The 19,057-nt window shown below is 35.0% G+C and overlaps 1 protein-coding gene and 1 non-coding gene across 6 annotated transcripts in view; both read left to right on the plus strand.

Moving 5' to 3' along the window:
* Window positions 1-19,057, plus strand: part of SCYL2 (SCY1 like pseudokinase 2) — a 69,185-nt gene that overhangs the window by 26,128 nt on the left and 24,000 nt on the right. For 3 of the 5 annotated variants that reach the window (XM_019835381.3, XM_019835383.3, XM_019835382.3), the window contains 8 exons: window positions 3,263-3,407; window positions 9,639-9,788; window positions 11,102-11,323; window positions 12,639-12,755; window positions 13,329-13,454; window positions 14,270-14,446; window positions 16,301-16,312; window positions 16,424-16,546. In XM_019835381.3, the coding sequence (XP_019690940.1) occupies window positions 3,263-3,407; window positions 9,639-9,788; window positions 11,102-11,323; window positions 12,639-12,755; window positions 13,329-13,454; window positions 14,270-14,446; window positions 16,301-16,312; window positions 16,424-16,546 (1,072 nt within the window). The remainder of the gene's footprint in view (window positions 1-3,262; window positions 3,408-9,638; window positions 9,789-11,101; window positions 11,324-12,638; window positions 12,756-13,328; window positions 13,455-14,269; window positions 14,447-16,300; window positions 16,313-16,423; window positions 16,547-19,057) is intronic. The other 2 variants (XM_011284172.4, XM_045062221.1) reach the window with 2 other exon arrangements.
* TRNAR-UCG lies at window positions 11,414-11,498 on the plus strand. Its single transcript has one exon. It is a non-coding gene; the product is annotated as a tRNA-Arg (tRNA).

The raw sequence follows: 19,057 nt of genomic DNA on the forward strand, positions 1-19,057 counted from the left end.
CATAACCCCTAATTTCTTTCTTCCTTCCTTCCTACCTAGCAGACTGTATTCCTCTCTCTAAATTCAGAAGATCTTAACCAAATGGTTTGCCAGTTGTGTTCTGTGGACCCTGGAATTTTAAGGATGGGGAAGAACAGGCAGGTAGAGGAACAGAGCTGGCAGAGTTCCAGGCTTCCAGTCCACCTTCAGCCAGGACACTTTTGCTTTTATCTCTTCATATATATTGGATTTCTGTGTAATTCTTACTTTGGAATCTTCAGTAATCCACTGTCACTGATCCCTCTCCCTCAAGAGCAGAAGATACTTTCTTTCAACCCAAAAGAAAAAAACCTAATATTTACTGTGGAAACTGTACTAGATACTTTACATTTGTTTAACTTATCCGACTCTCAAAATTATGTGGAAGAACTGAGGATCAGAGACATTACTTAAGCCACATACTTATGACACCTTGATTCTTGAGCCCATATTTTTTCCCCACTGTACCATGGTGTACCTATCCAGATATATGTCCATATTTCTCTTATCACGATAATATTTTCATTGCTCTTCTTTTCATGAATAAACCCAGAAGAAAAGTGTAGTTGTTGACTTTTATGTAACATTTACTATTGTGAACTCTGTATCCCAAAGTGGACTAAGTTTTGTTTGCCACGCTTGTCCTAAGCTTTCCTAACTGTGTGTTTTCCTCTAGAGTGTATTCTATCAGCCTCTACCATGTCACCTATTAGAATCCTGCCCATATTTGTTATTTTAACTTGTATCAATGTGTCTTATAGTTCATCGTTACATTTTAAGTCTCTTGAGGGGAGAAGCTCTCTCTGTAGCTTCTTTTGTAGTGACTTAAATATTACAGAAGGGATTTATGGGCAGTCATTAAGAGAGACAATTCAAAGGTTACTTTAAGGCATCTTCATTGTTAGGTTGTAAAACTGTAAAATTGATAGAAAGAGGACAACTTTAGGGTAGGAAAAAAATAACTTCCAGTTTTTAATGAATTAATGTAGAAATAACACTGGAGTTATCCAAAAGAAATGTGCTATATAGTAAAGTAATCCAGGTGAAAGCCCAGAGTTGGTGATGTATATTAAGGGTAACAGAGGCAGTAATTAAAACTATGAATAAAAGAATTTTTCAAGAGCATGAGTAGAAAGAGCAGAATACGGAGGACAGAACTTAAAATGTAGAGGAGAAAAAAAGAGTGAGGGAAAGAAATGAGCCATCATTGTTACATAGCAGGAGAAAAACAGCACATCATGGGAGCTGAGGGAGGGAGAGGGGACCTAGTCACTGAGGACCACTGAGTAAAGAGAAAATAAGGACTGAGAAAAATTCATTACATTTGACTAGTGAGAGGTTATTATTGATAATCAGTAATTTCAGTAGCAGGAAAGCAGTTTGGAAGCTAGAAAATAGGTACAAAGGAGCCCAGTAGACAAGACATCATGTGAATAAAGTCCCATAAGAGGAATTCAAAGGAAATTTTAGAATGATGGTTTAATCACTAATATACTGAGGTAAAGTTTAGGGAAGTGAGGTCATTCATGTTAGATGAACTTTATGCTTTTTAAAGTAGAACGTGGATAATAGGTGAGTAATGGGGAAAGGGGGCCATGGAATAAGGAGCTAAATGAGAGAACTATAAAGGAATGTCCTTGAATGCTGAAAAATAAAAAGAGCAAGGTTGAAGTACATTATGTGACTTAGTACTGAATTTAAAAAGACTGGGGTTTTCTATTTCTTTCCTCTGCCTATGACATAAGGAAGAGAGTAGAAGAAACTTGTAATGATTATTAAAGGATTCATAAGGGTTTTTTCAGTAAAGGGTAATAAAGGGTGATGGTTTATTGTTGAGATAGTTGGGAGAAAGAAAGGAATCAATCATGTATGGTCAGGACTCAATACTTTGAATTTGGTGAATAAAGATGCCAGTGAGCTAGATTTGGTGGAAGTAGTAAAGGGGTAGGAAATAATGTCTAGTAAGTAGCTGTGGCTGGGAGGTGGTTCTTGAGAAGAGGATATAGCCCTTCTCACATGTAACTGTAAAAATGATGATGGAAGTGAATATGCTTGAAAAAAATAAGGGGGCTTCAGCTGGAGGAATAATCATATGGGTGTTGATGTGACCAAGGATGATGTTGGGGTCAAGACAGAGAGGAAAAAAAAATAAGAGTAACTCAAATACATGAATCCTGGGAATTACAGAAAACTGTAGGAAAGACTTTAGCGTATTTGATCAGTTTTCCTCCAGTACAGTTCAGCAGATGAAAGCCTGGTGTCCACTGTGTTAATGAGCTTGATGAGGGAGTAAAGAACAAGGTAGCACCTTTGTTGATGAGTGAGCAGGTGTAACTCTCTCCCTCACCCTAAGGAGCTTTGTGTTAATCTCTCACGTATATTGAGCTTCTGCATTCGCTTTTACTTGAAAAATGAGTTTAACGTGAAAGAAAAGGTACACAGGAATAGGAGGAAGGTGAAACAGCAAAGGGCATACTTGCCATTAAGCATTTACAATCCAGGTGCAGAAGTTTGGTTTAGCTTTGTTACCACACTACCTTGTAGTTCTCCATTGCCAGAGCCTAAGCCCAAGTCATAAAATGTTAGCACTTGAGTCTCAAACACTTGGTAACGATAATAGCAGTAGTAAAGACTTACTGAGTTTACATGCTAGTCACTGTGCTGTGTGCTTTACATTCAATATCTCCTTTGATCTTCGCGTAACCCTTCAAGGTGGTTTTTTATCAGCATTTTACGAATGGGCAAAGTGAGTCTCAGAGCTGAGGTGTCCAAGTCACGTAGTCAGGGGATAGGGATGCTAGGACTTGAAGTTGGGTATTTGTCCATCTTCAAAGCCTGAGTTCTTTATAATTACTCCATAAAGCCTATTGAATGTTAATATCTAATGTTTTCTGAATTTCTAAATATTCTTATATATCAAGGAGCAGTAATTTAAAATTTTAAAAATTGTGACACCTTTTAAAATTATATATAAAGTAGGTAAAAGCAAAGCTGCTCTGATTGAAGTAGTTATAGAGGCCCCTGGAGCTGTTCTCTGTGCCCTTTTCTGACTCCTCTTGCTCCAGGGCGGTCTGTGGGAAACTTGCAGGTTCCTTTGAGCATATTCTGAAAATTGTGTATTATATTAATGTTGAAAATAAATCTAAGTCTACTTTCTTGTTGACCACTAATATTTTATGTACATTTGATTTTGATAATGTGGGAAAAAATGGTGATAAATAAATCTTTTTCTTTTTTAAAACAGGGATTGCTTGGCATTTTGTACAGAACCAGTTTTTGCCAGTTTAGCCAATGTTTTAGGTAACTGGGAAAATCTACCTTCCCCTGTATCTCCAGACATTAAGGATTATAACCTTTATGATGTAGAAACCAAATATGGTTTGCTCCAGGTATGTATTTTTGTTCATCATGTGAAAAGAGTTTTTTCTTTCAAAATTGTTTTTTGGCTGTTTCAAACTTATTAGCAATATAAACTGCTTCAGGTAAACCTTTGGATCCTTTCAGTAATTTAAAACTATTTCTGTATTTTGTAGTTTTTCTACAGTTTGTTGTTAGGTTTAAATTATATTTTATTTTTTTACTTTATTTTTTTAAAAATTTTTATTTATTTTTGAGAGAGAGAGAGAGAGAGAGAGTAGGGGGAGGGCAGAGAGAGAGGGAGGCACAGAATCCGAAGCAGGCTCCAGACTCTGAGGTATTAGCACAGAGCCTGATGCGGGGCTTGAACTCACACACCCATGAGATCTTGACCTGAGCTGAAGTCAAATGCTTAACTGACTGAGCCACCCAGGTGTCCCAAATTATATTTTAAATTTATGAAACATAACATTGGTAACCTTTGTAGAAGGGCACTTACTGACTGGTGGTTGGGGTGGTTCCATTTTTATTGTTTTGAGTTCTAAACCTCGTTAATGCATTTCATAAACAAACTATTAAGTTGAAGTACTTAAGTATTTAATAAAAATTAAAAATTACATCTTTAAGGAAATTATTTAATAGGCATCAAGAGATATTGTTAGCCTTTTCTTATATGTCCACTTTTTCTAATTTTCCTTTCCCTGTTTACCAAAATGAAATATCTTCAACTCTATAGAGTAAATTTGTGCAGTAGAATTTTAGTTCCTTGGGGACAGAGATCATTTTATGATTTTTTAACAGATTTATTAAGTTATTAATTGGTATACAATAAACTTTACATATTAAAATACTATATGGTTTTATAAATTTGACATATATACCTGTGAAACCATCGCTGCAATAAAAATAATGCACATATTCATGACCCCCCAAAGTATTCTTATACCCACTGTAATCCTTCCCTCCTACTTCTTGCTATCTTTCTATCTCTTGTCCCAGGAAACCGCTGACCTGCTTTCTGTCACTATGAATTGGTTTGTATTTTCTACAATTTTCTAACTGGAATCATTTACTCTTTTTTTTTCTGCCTGGCTTCTTTCACTTAATTCTTTTGAGATTCATCCATATAGTTGTGCATATCAATAATTTTTTATTGCTGAGTGGTAGTCCATTGTATGGATATACCATAGTTTGTTTATCCATTCATCAGTTGATGGTCATTTGGTTTGTTTCTGGTTTTGGTTATTACAAATATAGCTGCTGTGAATACTCATATACAAGTTTTTGTATATGTGCTTTAATATATACAAGTTTTTGTACTTATGCTTTAATTTCTCTTTGTTAAGTACCTAGAAATGGGATGGCTAGGTCAAATGGTATGTATACATTTTGGTTCTTTGGAAACTTCAAACTCTTCTAAAGTGGTAATACCATTTTACATTCCTTTTTTAATTTTTTAAATTTCTTTTAATTTTACATTCCTATTGCAGTGTATGAGAGTTCCATTTTTACCACATATTTGCCAGAAGTATGGTTTGTCTTTATAATTTTAGCCATTCTAATCAGTATGCAGTGGTATTTTGTTGGGGCTTTAATTTGCATTTCCCTGATGAATAATGATGTTGAACACCTTTTCATATACTTTGCCCTCTGAATATTTTTTGGTGAAATGTCTATTCAGCTCTTTTGCCCATTTTTTGAATGGGTTTTTATTATTGAGTTTTGAGGTTTCTTTATATATTGTGGACACAAGTCTTTTGTCAGATACATGAGTTACATATATTTTCTTCTAGTATCTAGTGTCTGGCTTATCTTGTTTGCTTAACAGTATATATTTTTTAATTGTGATAAAATACACATAATGTAAAATTTACTGTCCTACCATTTTCGAGTGTATAGTTCAGTTGGATTTAGTACATTCACATTGTTGTGCAAACATACCATCATCCATCCCCAGAACCCTTTCACCTTGGAAAACTGAAACTGGATCCATGCAACTGTAACTCCCCATCCCCCAACCCCACCACTCCTCAGCCCCTGGCAACCAGTCTACTTTCATTTTCTATGAATTTGACTACTTTAGGTGCCTCATATAAGTGGAATCATGCATTATTATTTCTTTTTTGACCGGTTTATTTCTCTTACTATAATGTTCTCAAGGTTTATCTGTGTCATAGTGTGTATCAGAATTTCCTTCCTTTGTTAGGTTAAATAATCCATTGTATATATTTACGGAATTATATTTATTCATTCGTTTGTCTGTGGACACTTGGGTTGCTTCCATATCTTGGCTATTGTGAGTAATACTGCTGTGAACATGGGTGTAGAAGTTTCTCTTCAAGATCTTGCTTTCAGGGGCGCCTGGGTGGCGCAATCGGTTAAGCGTCCGACCTCAGCCAGGTCACGATCTCGCGGTCCGTGGGTTCGAGCCCCGCGTCAGGCTCTGGGCTGATGGCTCAGAGCCTGGAGCCTGTTTCCGACTCTGTGTCTCCCTCTCTCTCTGCCCCTCCCCTGTTCATGCTCTGTCTCTCTCTGTCCCAAAAATAAATAAAAGTTGAAAAAAAAAAAATTAAAAAAAAAAAAAAAAAAAAAGATCTTGCTTTCAAAGTTCTTTTGGGGATATACCCAGAAGTGGAATTGCTGGATCATATGGTAATTCTATTTTAATTTTTTGAGGAACTGGCATAATGTTTTCCATAGTGTTTTCCATAGCTATACCATTTTATATTTCTACCAGTAGTGCACAGGGTTCTAATTTCTCCATGTCCTCACTAACATTTGTTTTCTAGTTTTTGATAGTGGCCATCCTCATAGTAATGAGATGGTAGATTGTTGTGGTTTTGATTTGTATTTTCTTAGTGGTTAGTGAATTTAAGCATCTTTTCATGTGCTTATTATCCATTTGCATATTGTCTTTGGAGAAATGTCTATCCAAGTCTCTTGCCCATTTTTGAATTAGGTTGTTTGTTTTGTTGTTGAGTTGTAGGTGTTCATTGTATATTCCAGATATTAACCTCTTATCAGATATATGATTTGCAAATATTTTCTCCCATTCTGTGGATTGCCTTTTCACTCTTTTGATTTTGTCCTTTGATGCACAGAAGTTTTTTATTTTGATATATCCAATTTATTTTTTCTTTTGTTGCATTTGGTGTCATATTTAAGAAGTCATTGCCAAATCCAGTGTCATGAAGCTTTTCCCCTGTTTTTTTCTAAGAGTTTTATAGTTTTAGTCTTATGTTTAGGCCTTTGATTTATTTTGAGTTGATGTTTACATATGGTTTAAGGTAAGGGTGCAACCTCATTGTTTTGACTATGGATATCCAATTTTCCCAGCACCCTTTGTTGAAACTTCCATCCTTTCCTCATTGAATTGTCTTTGTACCTTTCTCAAAAATCATTTGACTATATATGCCATTCTGTTCCATTGGTCTATATTTCTGTCTTTACGCCAATGCACACTGTTTTGATTACTGTAGCTTTGTACTAAGCATCTGAACTTTTTTTCCCCAACCATAAAATGGTTCCAAAGATTAACTGAGATAATTATATAAAAGTATCTATCAAATTAATGCCTGAAATATACAATAAGCATGCATAGGGGTTTCTTTTTCCTTGTAAAGTTAGGAAAACTTTTCTAGACTGATAAACTTTGTATATTTTATAAATTAAATTTGAGGAATAAGCATTTTTAAAAATGCAAATCTTATATGAGTTTCGTGGGTTCGAATGTGTTAGAACTAGAGAACATTCATCTGAGAAATATTAAGCCCCTAATTGCTTATTATACTAGTTACTCAGGGTAAATATCAGGCAGTTAGAGGTAGCACATCACGTCTCAGGGAGTGATGAAAAATGAAACTGAAAAGATAGAAAAAGACCTTTTTGATGATGGGGAACACTGAAGGATTTTAAGCAGAGTAAATGACCTGGTCTGATAAGCATTTTAGAACTATCATGCTAGAAGAGTAGAACTTGGGGGGTAGGGAAAATGTATGGAAAATAATTCTTACCCTATGGGGTTATTTTCAGAGTCAAATGTGTAAATTTGTAAGTACTTAGCATAGTGCTTGCCGGTAAAAATAGTTAATGATAGTTAAAAAGTCTTGGTCAAAAATCATAGGAAGTACTAGAGGTATAGAGTGATGTTATGCAGAATTAGAATAGGCCCAGTTGACTGACTACGGGGATGGGAATTGAGAATGGTATGGAATCTTATGATTTCCCACACTTATTAAGAGGTTAATATGCCATTATTTGAAGTAATTTACCATCTGGGACCTACGTAGGTTCAGTGACTTGCTCAAAGTTGCAAGACTAGTAAGTAATGAAGTGGAGACAGGAATTCAGATATCTTCTAAAATAGTACTCTTTCCATTCTTTACTGTTGACTTGTCTTCATGTTGAAACTGTAAGGGATTTTTTTTAGAGAATTTGTTTTTGTATTAAATCATTAAGCAATATTTATTGGATAGCTGTATGTGTGGCACAGTTCTGGATGCTGAAAGTATGGCAGTGAAAAAAACAGACACAAATTCTTGCTTTTCAGAACTTACATTCTCATGGGGAAGAGAGACAATAAAATAAGTAAATATATTAGATTATGATAAGTGCACATGGAGAAAAAAGGTGAAGAGTGAAGAGGATGGTTTGGATGTGGAGGGAAAGGTTGCACTTTTGGATGGAGGTAGTCAGGAAATCTATAACTGAAAAGGTGACATTTGAGTAAAGACCTGAAAAAAGCAAAGAAGCGAACCATATAGATATGTAGGGAAAGAATGGTCTGGGCAGAAAGAACAGCAAGTGCAAAGTCCCTGAGACAGAATCATGCATGACATGTTCAAGAGGTAGCAAAATACCTGGAGTGGTGGAGAGGAGTAAATAAGAAGATGAGTAGTAGGAGACAAGGTCATGGAGTTAATGAGCGGTTAAGTCCTGTTATCCCTGAGAGCCAGAGAAATACTTTGAATTTTACTCTGAGAGAAAGGAAAGGTCTTTGGAAGTCTTTGAGTAGGAAAGTGACTTGGCATGGTAGCTACTTATTGAGAATTAAACTATGTAGAAGAGTAAGAACAAAAACAAAGAGGTGAAGTAGGTGACTGTTATAGTAATACAGGCCAGAGATGATGATGGTCTAGAGTAGGGAAGGTGGTAAGACAGGATCAGATTCTAAATGTATTTTAGTAGTAAAGGTATTGGGCTTTGCAGATGGCTTTATTGTATAAGAAAAATAGAGTAGTGCAGGATAACTCAAAAGTTTTGAAAATGGAAAAATGAAGTGGCCATTAACTGATACAGGGAAAAGACTACAAGAGGAGAGAACCGAATTGTAGGGGAAGCTCAGTTTCAGATTCTTCTAAGATTGAAATGCTTGTAAAACATTCCAGGGAAAGAAATCGAGAAGGCAGTCAGATAATCAAGTCTGGACTTTAGAAAAGAGGACCAGGCTGGAGAGAATTTGGGAACAGTCAACATATAGATGGTATTGAAAGGTATGAGAAAACTGAGAAAGAGTACATGGAAACTTCAGATGTCCAAACATTGAGTCCAGGAGGTTGGGGTAGTGAGGAGGAACCAGCAGTGTAAACAGACTGAAAAGCAGTGTCAGTGGAGTTGGGGAAAAACCTGGGGGAATGGTGTCTTGGAAGTCAGGGAGCCTTAGTTTGCCAAAATCTACTCCTGGAAACAGAAATCCAGTCTTCAGTTTTGGTTAACAGAGTCCATAGTAGTCTCAGGTACAGATATAAAAACTGCCTGATACTAATCCAGCCTGAGAATGAGTGAGCATCAATTAATATTTGAAAACTAAGCACAATACTTTTCAGAAAAACCGAACTTCAATATGAAGTGTGAGTATGTAAAAATACTAAGAATTAGAATAAAATTGACAAAGGTGTCCCTTGATACTTACTATCTGTATCTTGGGAACCAAAGATTCCTTCATTTTTCAAACATAGGAACTTGATAAATTTGGATAGCAAAGTGCTTTTAAATTCTTTTCTTTTGCTTATATGGATATAGAAAGGAACTTTAATGAAGAGTGTATTCTGGTTTTATAAATGGGTTTTCCCACTAATGCTTTGATCGTTGTGGCAACTGAGAATATCTTCTCTTTTGCATTTATGATTAAATTAATGGTTACCTGCATGTAAAAAAAATCTTCTATTGGGAGAAGCAGCAATTATGATTTTTAAGAGACATTTTATTATTGTACTTGAAAGGAATTTTATTTAATGTAAAAGTCTTTTTCCCCCTGTTTACAGGTTTCTGAAGGATTGTCATTTTTGCACAGCAGTGTGAAAATGGTTCATGGAAATATCACACCTGAAAATATAATTTTGAATAAAAGTGGAGCCTGGAAAATAATGGGGTTTGATTTTTGTGTATCATCATCCAATCCTTCTGAACAAGAGGTAATGAAGGTTTTAAATCTTCTAATTTTTAAAAAAGATTTTATTGTAAGCAACCTCTACACCCAACATGGGGCTCGAACTCACAACCCTGAGATCACGAGTCACGTGCTCCACAGACTGAGCCAGCCAGGTGCCCCAGTCTTCTAATTTTTTTTAAAGCTATGGAAATTTGTGATGCATCTGGAATGGACTAGAGAATTTGCATGCCTGATAAATGTGTAGAAATAGGCTATGTGGTACAATGTATGTTTAAATGTTTAACTTTATAGAAATTTCTAGTGTTCATTTTACCTAAGAGTATTCTTCAGCTTGGTAATTCCATAGTAATGTTACTTGAGTAAAGGATGCTAGAGTTAAACAAATCTCAGAACTGTTGGGTTAAGTAGGCTTTTTTTTCCTTAGCATGTCAAATACACTAACAAACATTGTGAATCTCTAGTAGTGTTTTCCTAATTTATTGGACTACAGAATCTTCTACAGGGAGCATGATAACAACAGTAGCAGTGATAATAATAGCTAACGTTTATTGAAGCACTTTACTAAACACTTTTTATGTATTTTCTTAACCACAGTCGGTGAAATACAGGAATAATATAGATGACTAAGTTAGGCTCATAGAATAAAATAATCTGCCTAAGTTTAGGCAGGTGGGTAAGTGGTAGAGCTAGGATTTGAACCCAGTCTCTCTGGTTCCAAAGTAGTGATTATCGTATCTGCCTATTTATACTTAGGAAATACTGTAATATTTCAAGTTTTTAATATATGTAGTTGTTAAAGGGATCCTGATTTGACCTAAGATAGATTTGTAATTGAAATAAACTCTTTTAAAGGAAGCAGAAAGAATTAGTATTGGTTGAATATACACTTCGGGTCAGACACTTTGTTAGGTTCATTTTTTCCCATGCATTTGTTTAATCTTACAACAACCTTTTGAACTTGTTAACTAAATCATGCAGCTAGTTAGTGAAAGAACAAGGCTTCAAATGATAATCTGAGTCCAGAAAACTTGAAGCTTATGTATCATAGAACATAGGTTCTACCTTTTCATATTCATATTGCATCTTATAGTGATAATTTGTCTTCTGGAAGAGAGGTCCAATCATCTGAAAGTTGCAAGAGTTCTTATTCATATCTCTCAGTTTGTCTAGTGTCCTTTCCAGATTTGAGAATTTGGGAATTTTAGGATTGAAGGTGGTAGTGTTTTTACTTGCATGACTGAATATGAATTTAAAATTAGGTTGCTACTGTTTGATAGTGGTTTGCCTTAATTTGAAATATTTAATCTTTGTAATCCCTTTTCTGTGTTCTTATAGCCTAAGTTTCCTTGTAAAGAATGGGACCCAAATCTACCATCATTGTGTCTTCCAAATCCTGAATATTTGGCTCCTGAATACATACTTTCTGTGAGCTGTGAAACAGCCAGTGATATGTACTCTCTAGGAACTGTCATGTATGCTGTATTTAACAAAGGGAAACCCATATTTGAAGTTAACAAGCAAGATATTTACAAGAGTTTTAGTAGGCAGTTGGATCAGGTAATTTGCCTTATATATAAATATTTGCTTGCATTAAAAATGTATTAAATTTTTCTTTGATTTTTTTTTTAAATGTCCCCAGAAAGGGGCGCCTGGGTGGCTCAGTTGGTTAAGCGTCCGACTTCGGCTCGGGTCATGATCTCATGGTTCGTGGGTTCGAGCCCCACGTCGGGCTCTGTGCTGACAGCTCAGAGCCTGGAGCCTGATTCAGATTCTGTGTCTCCCTCTCTCTGACCCTCCCCTGTTCATGCTCTGTCTCTCTCTGTCTCAAAAATAAATAAACGTTAATAAATAAATAAATAAATAAATAAATAAATAAATAAATAAATAAAATGTCCCCAGAAAATTCTGTAAAGTGAGACGAGTGTCTCATATTTTAAGTTTGCATAAAATCAACTTAACAAAAGTAATTCTATAAATAATGAGGGTCAAAGTTTGTTACCACAACTTTAATTGTGGCATTTATTTACTAGAGTGAATACTGAAATATGATCTAAAATGATGGGCATTTTGTTTTTGTCATAGAAACAATTTCAGGTATTGAAGATAAGTGTTTTAATTATCTTGCCACAGTAGAATTAGCAGTTTGTTCAGTGTAAAATATATTTTTGAATAAACTTAAAAAAGGTTTTTTTTGTTTTTTGTTTTTGCTTTAATTTTAATTTTTTTTTAAAAACTTATATCCAAATTAGTTAGCATATAGTGCAAAAATGATTTCAGGAGTGGATTCCTTAGTGCCCCTTACCCATTTAGCCCATCCCCCCTCCCACAACCCCTCTATAAACCCTCAGTTTATGAGTCTCTTCTGTTTTGTCCCCCTCCCTGTTTTTATATTCTTTTTGTTTCCCTCCCCTTATGTTCATCTGTTTTGTTTCTTAAAGTCCTCATACGAGTGAAGTCATATGATTTTTGTCTTTCTCTGACTAATTTCACTTAGCATAATACCCTCCAGTTCCATCCACGTAGTTGCAAATGGCAAGATTTCATTCTTTTTGATTGCCGAGTAATACTCCATTATATATATGTACCACATCTTCTTTATCCATTCATCCATTGATGGACATTTGGGCTCTTTCCATACCTTGGCTATTGTTGATAGTGCTGCTATAAACATGGGGGTGCATGTGTCCCTTTGAAACAACACCCCTGTATCCCTTGGATAAATGCCTAGTAGTGCAATTGCTGGATTGTAGGGTAGTTCTGTTTGTAGTTTTTTTGAGGAAAAAAAGTTTTTTTAAATAGACTGTTGACTGTAAATGCATTATCTTTTTGAATATTTTATGTTCATATTTAATAGTATTACTTTTTTGAATAGTTGAGTCGTTTAGGATCTAGTTCACTTTCAAATATACCCGAGGAAGTCCGTGAACATGTAAAACTACTGTTAAATGTAACTCCGACTGTAAGACCAGATGCAGATCAAATGACCAAGGTGAGTACACATGAATTCCTGCCTTAGGTGGAAGAGAGACAAGGAGTTAAAAGTAGATTAAGTGCTTCTAAAGCAAGATTTAGCCAGAGGCCCCAGATAACATCTGTATTCTCAAATGTGTTAAATATGCAACTTCTTTTAATCTTTAAACAGTTAAATAATTTATGTGTATAATTGCTGTGATGTAAAATAAGATTTCAGATAATTAGAATCCTAATAGTTATACAGGTGTAGAAATTCTGGACACCCCGAGAATTCACGGCCTTCTAATTTACTCATGTAAGCATGGATTTTAATAGTGCTCTTTATGCCTTCAAGATATTAAATCTTTCAGCATTTATTAGTTAGGTAAAGAAAATGTTACTGCCTAGGGAACTCACAGGTACCGACTGAAAAATTTGAACCTGAAAAGAAATTTGGTTATTCCTTATTTTGATTTTTATAATTAGAACTATTAAGTGCTTTTTAGTATTTTGCTAAATGTTTCTAAATTTTTTTTACTATATTATGGCAGTTTCAGGTATGAGAAGTACTTTAATATTTACCAAAATAATTTTATTTCCCTATTTTTAGATTCCCTTCTTTGATGATGTTGGTGCAGTAACACTGCAGTATTTTGATACCTTATTCCAAAGAGATAATCTTCAGAAATCACAGTTTTTCAAAGGACTGCCAAAAGTTCTACCAAAACTGCCCAAGGTTTGTTGTTGATCAGTTTTTTCTTATAGACAGGATTTTCATTTACTATAATAACTCTTCCAGAGAAATAAATAGAACTTTTGCCTTAGGTACATAAATGACTATAGAAGGCTGCAGACTGAAGCTAAAAGTTTAGTGGACCTTTTTCGTGGGGTCCAAAAATCATCTAAAAAATTAGGTAAAAAAATTAGAAGAATACTACCTATGCAAAGGTAGTGCTTGCACATTAAATGTCAGAAGACAGGTCCATAAGCTGTCATTGTGGAGATTTTTGCTTCACTAGCAATTAAGCGATACTTCTGTATTGATACTAGCCTCTCCAGTTCCTGTAACTCTCCTTCTCTGGCTTATTAAGTCATGAGTGTAATATAGTCTAAAATATGTTGGTGAATGCCATAGAAGTCAATGGTTGGAAAACTGGTGATTCCTGCAAAAATATCTCCAGTGTTTAATCTGCCGATACTCTTTGATTATTCACTGTTTGTTTAGTTAGCCCTTTACTTAGATGCTATGGAGAATAAAGAGGAAACATAAATATTGTTCTTGCTCTCAAGGCTCTTTCAGTAAGTGTAGATAGAGTCAATATGCATGAAACAACAATTAATAATACAGGACAGTTTTTAAATTGTGTGGTATGAATCGTAAGTAATGAAGAGGAGAAACAAATTAGTAAAGACTTAATGAAGGAAGGTTTCCTGAGGGAAATTACATGGTCATCTTCCCCAAAGGGATTGGCATTTTAGACTGTAACTTCAATATTAACACTAAAGACCCGAAGTCAAATTTAGTTTTATGAAAACATTTTTGCCTTTCAGCGTGTCATTGTGCAGAGAATTTTGCCTTGTTTGACTTCAGAATTTGTAAACCCTGATATGGTACCTTTTGTTTTGCCCAATGTTCTACTGATTGCTGAAGAATGCACCAAAGAAGAATATGTCAAATTAATTCTACCTGAACTTGGCCCTGTTTTTAAACAGCAGGAGCCAATCCAGGTATGTATGTAAATACTCTTTCCTATTTGTTTTCTGTTACTTAATGATATTAGTCAATGATGACTATCACTGAAAACAAAAGAAATGGATGTGTGACTTTTTAAAAATTGAGGTAAGTATAAGAGACTTTTTTTTCCATTAGAACCTATTTTGCATATGTTTGAAGTGAACCATTCCTAAAATTATAATTAAACTTTGAAAGTAAATGTTGATAGCTCTCCGTAAGTTACCACCTCAGAAAATAAATTATATTGAGATCTGGCATACTGTTCTTATTGGACTTATTGAAAGTTATTGGTTTGTGAAAAGAAGTAGTTCTTTTTCTTCTGTACTTTTAAATATTTGTTTTTGTTTTTCTTTTTGTTATTTAGGGTCTTTAGCTTGTAGATAGTTTATGCCAGTTGTTTCTCTTTATTTTATTGCTGATAAATAGTTTTACCAGGAGGAGGAAAATGCTTACAGCACCATGGAAATAATGTATGTGTGTGTATTATAAGTTAAAATGTAATTAATTTCTGATGTTAGACTCTATTATAATATTTGTCAGATTCAAGGTAGTCTTGGGTTTTTAAAAAAATTTTTTTAGGGGCGCCTGGGTGGCTCAGTGGGTAAGCGTCCAACTTCAGCTCAGGTCATGATCTCACAGTCTGTGAGTTCAAGCCCCGTGTTGGGCTTTGTACTGACAGTTCAGAGCTTGGAGCCTGTTTCAGATTCTGCATCTCCCTCTCTCTCTACCCCTCCCCCACTCATGCTATGTCTCTCTTTGTCTCTCAAAAATGAATAGATGTTAAAAAAAATTAAAAATTGTTTGTGAGAGAGAGACATCATGAGCTGGGGAGGGGCAGAGAGTGAGGGAGACACAGAATCCGAAGCAGCTCTAGGCTCTGAGCTGTCAGCACAGATCCCGATGCAGGGCTCGAACTCACGAACTGTGAAATCATGACCTGAGCCGAAGTCAGATGCTTCATCAACTGAGTCACCCAGGCGCCCCAAGGTAGTCTTGGATTTAAGAGCAGTAGGGTCACACACCTGGGTTTGAATCTGGTCTTCTTCATCCTTATTAGAAGGATGACATGGGCAAGTCATTAGACTCTTAAAACCTTAGTTTTGCTCATTTCTGAAACAAAAGGGGTTGTTGAGATTAAATGAAATTTCTAGACACATAGTAAATATTACTACATATTTCTGCCATTCCATGGCAGTAGCATATTAATAAACCATCAGCTGTGTGATTTAATGGTTTTATAAGAGGCTATTTGCGGTCCTTCCTTTAAAAGGAGGGGAACAGAAGGAAGTCTGTGGTGGTAAAGCAAGAGTTCCTATGGCTAAGAAAGGGCAGATGAGGGAACTGTAGGTTTTGAAGCAGAGTTCCCCAAATATGGTCAAGATGTTAGGAGTGAAAGTGGCGGAGCCACATGTTCACTCATGAAACACTCATGTAGTCTGCATGAATAGAAGGGGCCATTTTTTCCTTATAATCTAGGTATGTGTGGCAACTAGGTGAGAAAACATGATTGGAGACTACTGAAAATGTCTCTTTTTAGAATTTTTCCTGACAGACCTTTTCATTTCTGTACCTTTTCTTCTGTTCTTAAACTTAGAAGCCAAGTAAACTACTTCTTTGGGATATCTGACTTTGCTGTTCTCAGGCTTTTTTTTTTTTTTTTTTTTTTTTTAAACCCATTGGATACCCAGATAGTGGTACTTACAGGTGAGTAATGTATTGCCGAAGATATGTGAGAGTTAGGAAATTAGTCTTCACTTAAATGTTTAAACTGAGAGCAAATGTTAAATATTGTGCTTCCAGAAATCTAAGAAACTTGATTTGTATGTTTTTGTCTTCCATGCCCTCAGGCTAGCAACATGGTGAGTGTCAAAATACAGAACTTACTTTTTTGAAGAGACTTTAAATTTTGTCATATGTGAAATCTTATAAAGATTCTAGGCTTTAATACATTGTTCCTTTTTTCTACACAGATTTTGTTAATTTTCCTACAAAAAATGGATTTGCTACTAACCAAAACTCCTCCTGATGAGATAAAGAACAGTGTCTTACCAATGGTTTATAGAGCACTAGAGGCTCCTTCCATTCAGATCCAGGTATAATATTTGATTTTTTTAAATAATGATTTTGATTTAAAAAAAAAAAAAAGAAAGAAGTACATTTTGGGTTTGAATTATAAAATCTTTTATATAAAGCTCAATAGTGATCTATATTATTAATCCATTGAATTGCATTATATACTGTTACTAAAATGTATCTGCTCCCAATTAATTTAAAGAATGTATTGACAAATATCTGTATTAACAAAGTAAAAGATTCATTGCTTTTATCTATCAAAAATGTTCTATTCTGAAAGATTTGATTTCTTATAGTTGAATCATTGTATATCTTCTTCCTAAATGAATAACTAACATAGGAATGAAATGTCAAAGATACATGTGACTTTTTTAATGAAAACATTAAGTAGGTATTCCCATATTCCTAATTTTTTTTCATGCTTGATAACTTACTTTTCTAAGTGTTCCTTCTATACTGAAGTTAATTTGTGTAGCAAGTAGATAGCAAACCAGACAGTAATTTAGTGTGACCATTCCTAATGCATATAGCTATTTCTGTGTGTCATAGAGGTTATGTTAAAACATCATGTACTTTGCCAAACTTAGTTCTTTAGCTTTGCTATTAAAATTTTGGTTCTATAGGGCTGTCTGGCAAAAAAATTTTGGATTGCTGTTAAAAGTATAATTTTTTCCTTTTTTTTTTTACTTTGGAAAATAAGTACCTATGTTAAGAACATCTCATTGCATAAATGGTTTTATATTTAAAGTTTCTTTGCCAGTATAGAAATTCTAGTAAAGAAAAACAGAATTTTAATTTTTAAAGGTTATTGACCAAAGCCTTTTTTTTCTAATGTGAACCTAATACCAGGGACACCTGGCTGGCTCAGTCAGTAGCGAATGCGACTCTTGATTTTGGGGTGTGAGTTCAAACTCCATGTTGGGTATGGAGATTACTTAAAAATAATGTGAACCTAATACTACGTGTATAAGGTCACTTTTTTGACTCATCTTAGTCTTTGTCTAGGTTTTTGCTTATTCAAAGTTGTGAGGTTCATGTTACATTTTTTCCATATAACGTCATGCCTTCTTAAAGGTGAGGATATGCTGGTTTTGTCCAAATGACATGGGACAAAGAAGTACTTACTTTTACTTTTTAGGCCTTTCCAAAGGAGTTATGAATTATAGCTTCTTAAAACATTCCCACAGGCCCTGTGTAGCCAACCTGGTTTTATGTTCACTGAGATTAGAAAGGAGAGAAATGTTGAGTGATGTGAAAGCTAATTTTTCTTCATAAGGGGGTTCATTTGGCCAATACACATCAGCCAATAAGTATTTATTGAAATAGTTAATATTTAAATCAGATTGACCTGTGTAGCTTTGCTGAATTTTAGAAACCCACATTTCTTGTATCATTCAGTATGTCTTTAGTCACCAGTCCAATTAATTAGTATCATCATTGCTTGGTAAGAGTGTTAAAGTTAAAAGACTATCTGATCTTTGGGAGAATACTAGAATAAGAGCAAGAAACAAAAGTCTTTATTTAAATGTTTATTTATTTTGAGAGAGAGATAGAAAACGAATGGGGGAGGGGCAGAAAGCGAGGGAGAAAGGATCCCAAGAAGCCTCCACACTATCAGCAGAGTCCAGTGTGGGGCTCAAACTCTCAAACCATGAGATCATGACCTGAGCCGAGACCAAGAAAGAATTGGACACTTAACTGTCTGAGCCATCCAGGCACCCCAAGAAACAAAAGTCTTCAAGTTTCAAGCAAGTAGAAGGCTGGAAAGTAACTTTGGAAATTCATTTTTGGAGTGATATTTTTTATTTAATTTTAATTTTTTTTTTTTTTTTTTTTTTTTTTTTTTTAGAGAGAGCACAAAGTGGGGAGAAGGGCAGAGGGAGAGAGAGAGAGAGAGAGAATCATAAACACAGGGAGAGAATCTCGACTCAGTGTGGAGCCCGACTTGGGGTTCCATTCCACAACCGTGGGACCATGACCTGAGCTGAGATCAAGAGTCAGATGCTCAACCAACTGAGCCTCCCAGGTGCCTCTGGAGTGATATTTTTAAAGTGAAGTTTGATTAGAAATATTTAGGAGGCTAAAGGGGGTTCAGAAATACATTTAGGAAAGTAGAAAATGATGTACAAAAATTAGGGTGCTTAGAGGCTTGAATAGAAATGTATATGTGAACCAAATAAATTTTTACCTTTAAAATTAAACTTAGAAGGTATGCTTTTTCTCCTCTCCCCACCACCAGTTATAAAGTATAAACTAAGAGGCAGAAATTCCTGAGAATGAGCTAATGACTTCCTTGAGTTTTGGTTTGTTTCAGTCTCCTGTTTCTAGGTTCTTCATCGTATTTCCTTCTTGGAAAAGAGCTCTTCTTCCCCACTTTTAGCTAAATGATTTAGACATAATTTAAGATTTGCCTCTTTATAACCTATTGCTAGGTTATACAGCACATGTATGCTTGCTCTCATGAATTAAAGGCTTGCTCTCATGAATTAAAGGCTGACCTTCCCTACAGAGGTCCCCTCTGGTAACAGGAG

This window comes from Felis catus, chromosome B4 (assembly GCF_018350175.1).
Source record: "Felis catus isolate Fca126 chromosome B4, F.catus_Fca126_mat1.0, whole genome shotgun sequence".
In the NCBI taxonomy this organism is placed as follows: Eukaryota; Metazoa; Chordata; class Mammalia; order Carnivora; family Felidae; genus Felis; species Felis catus.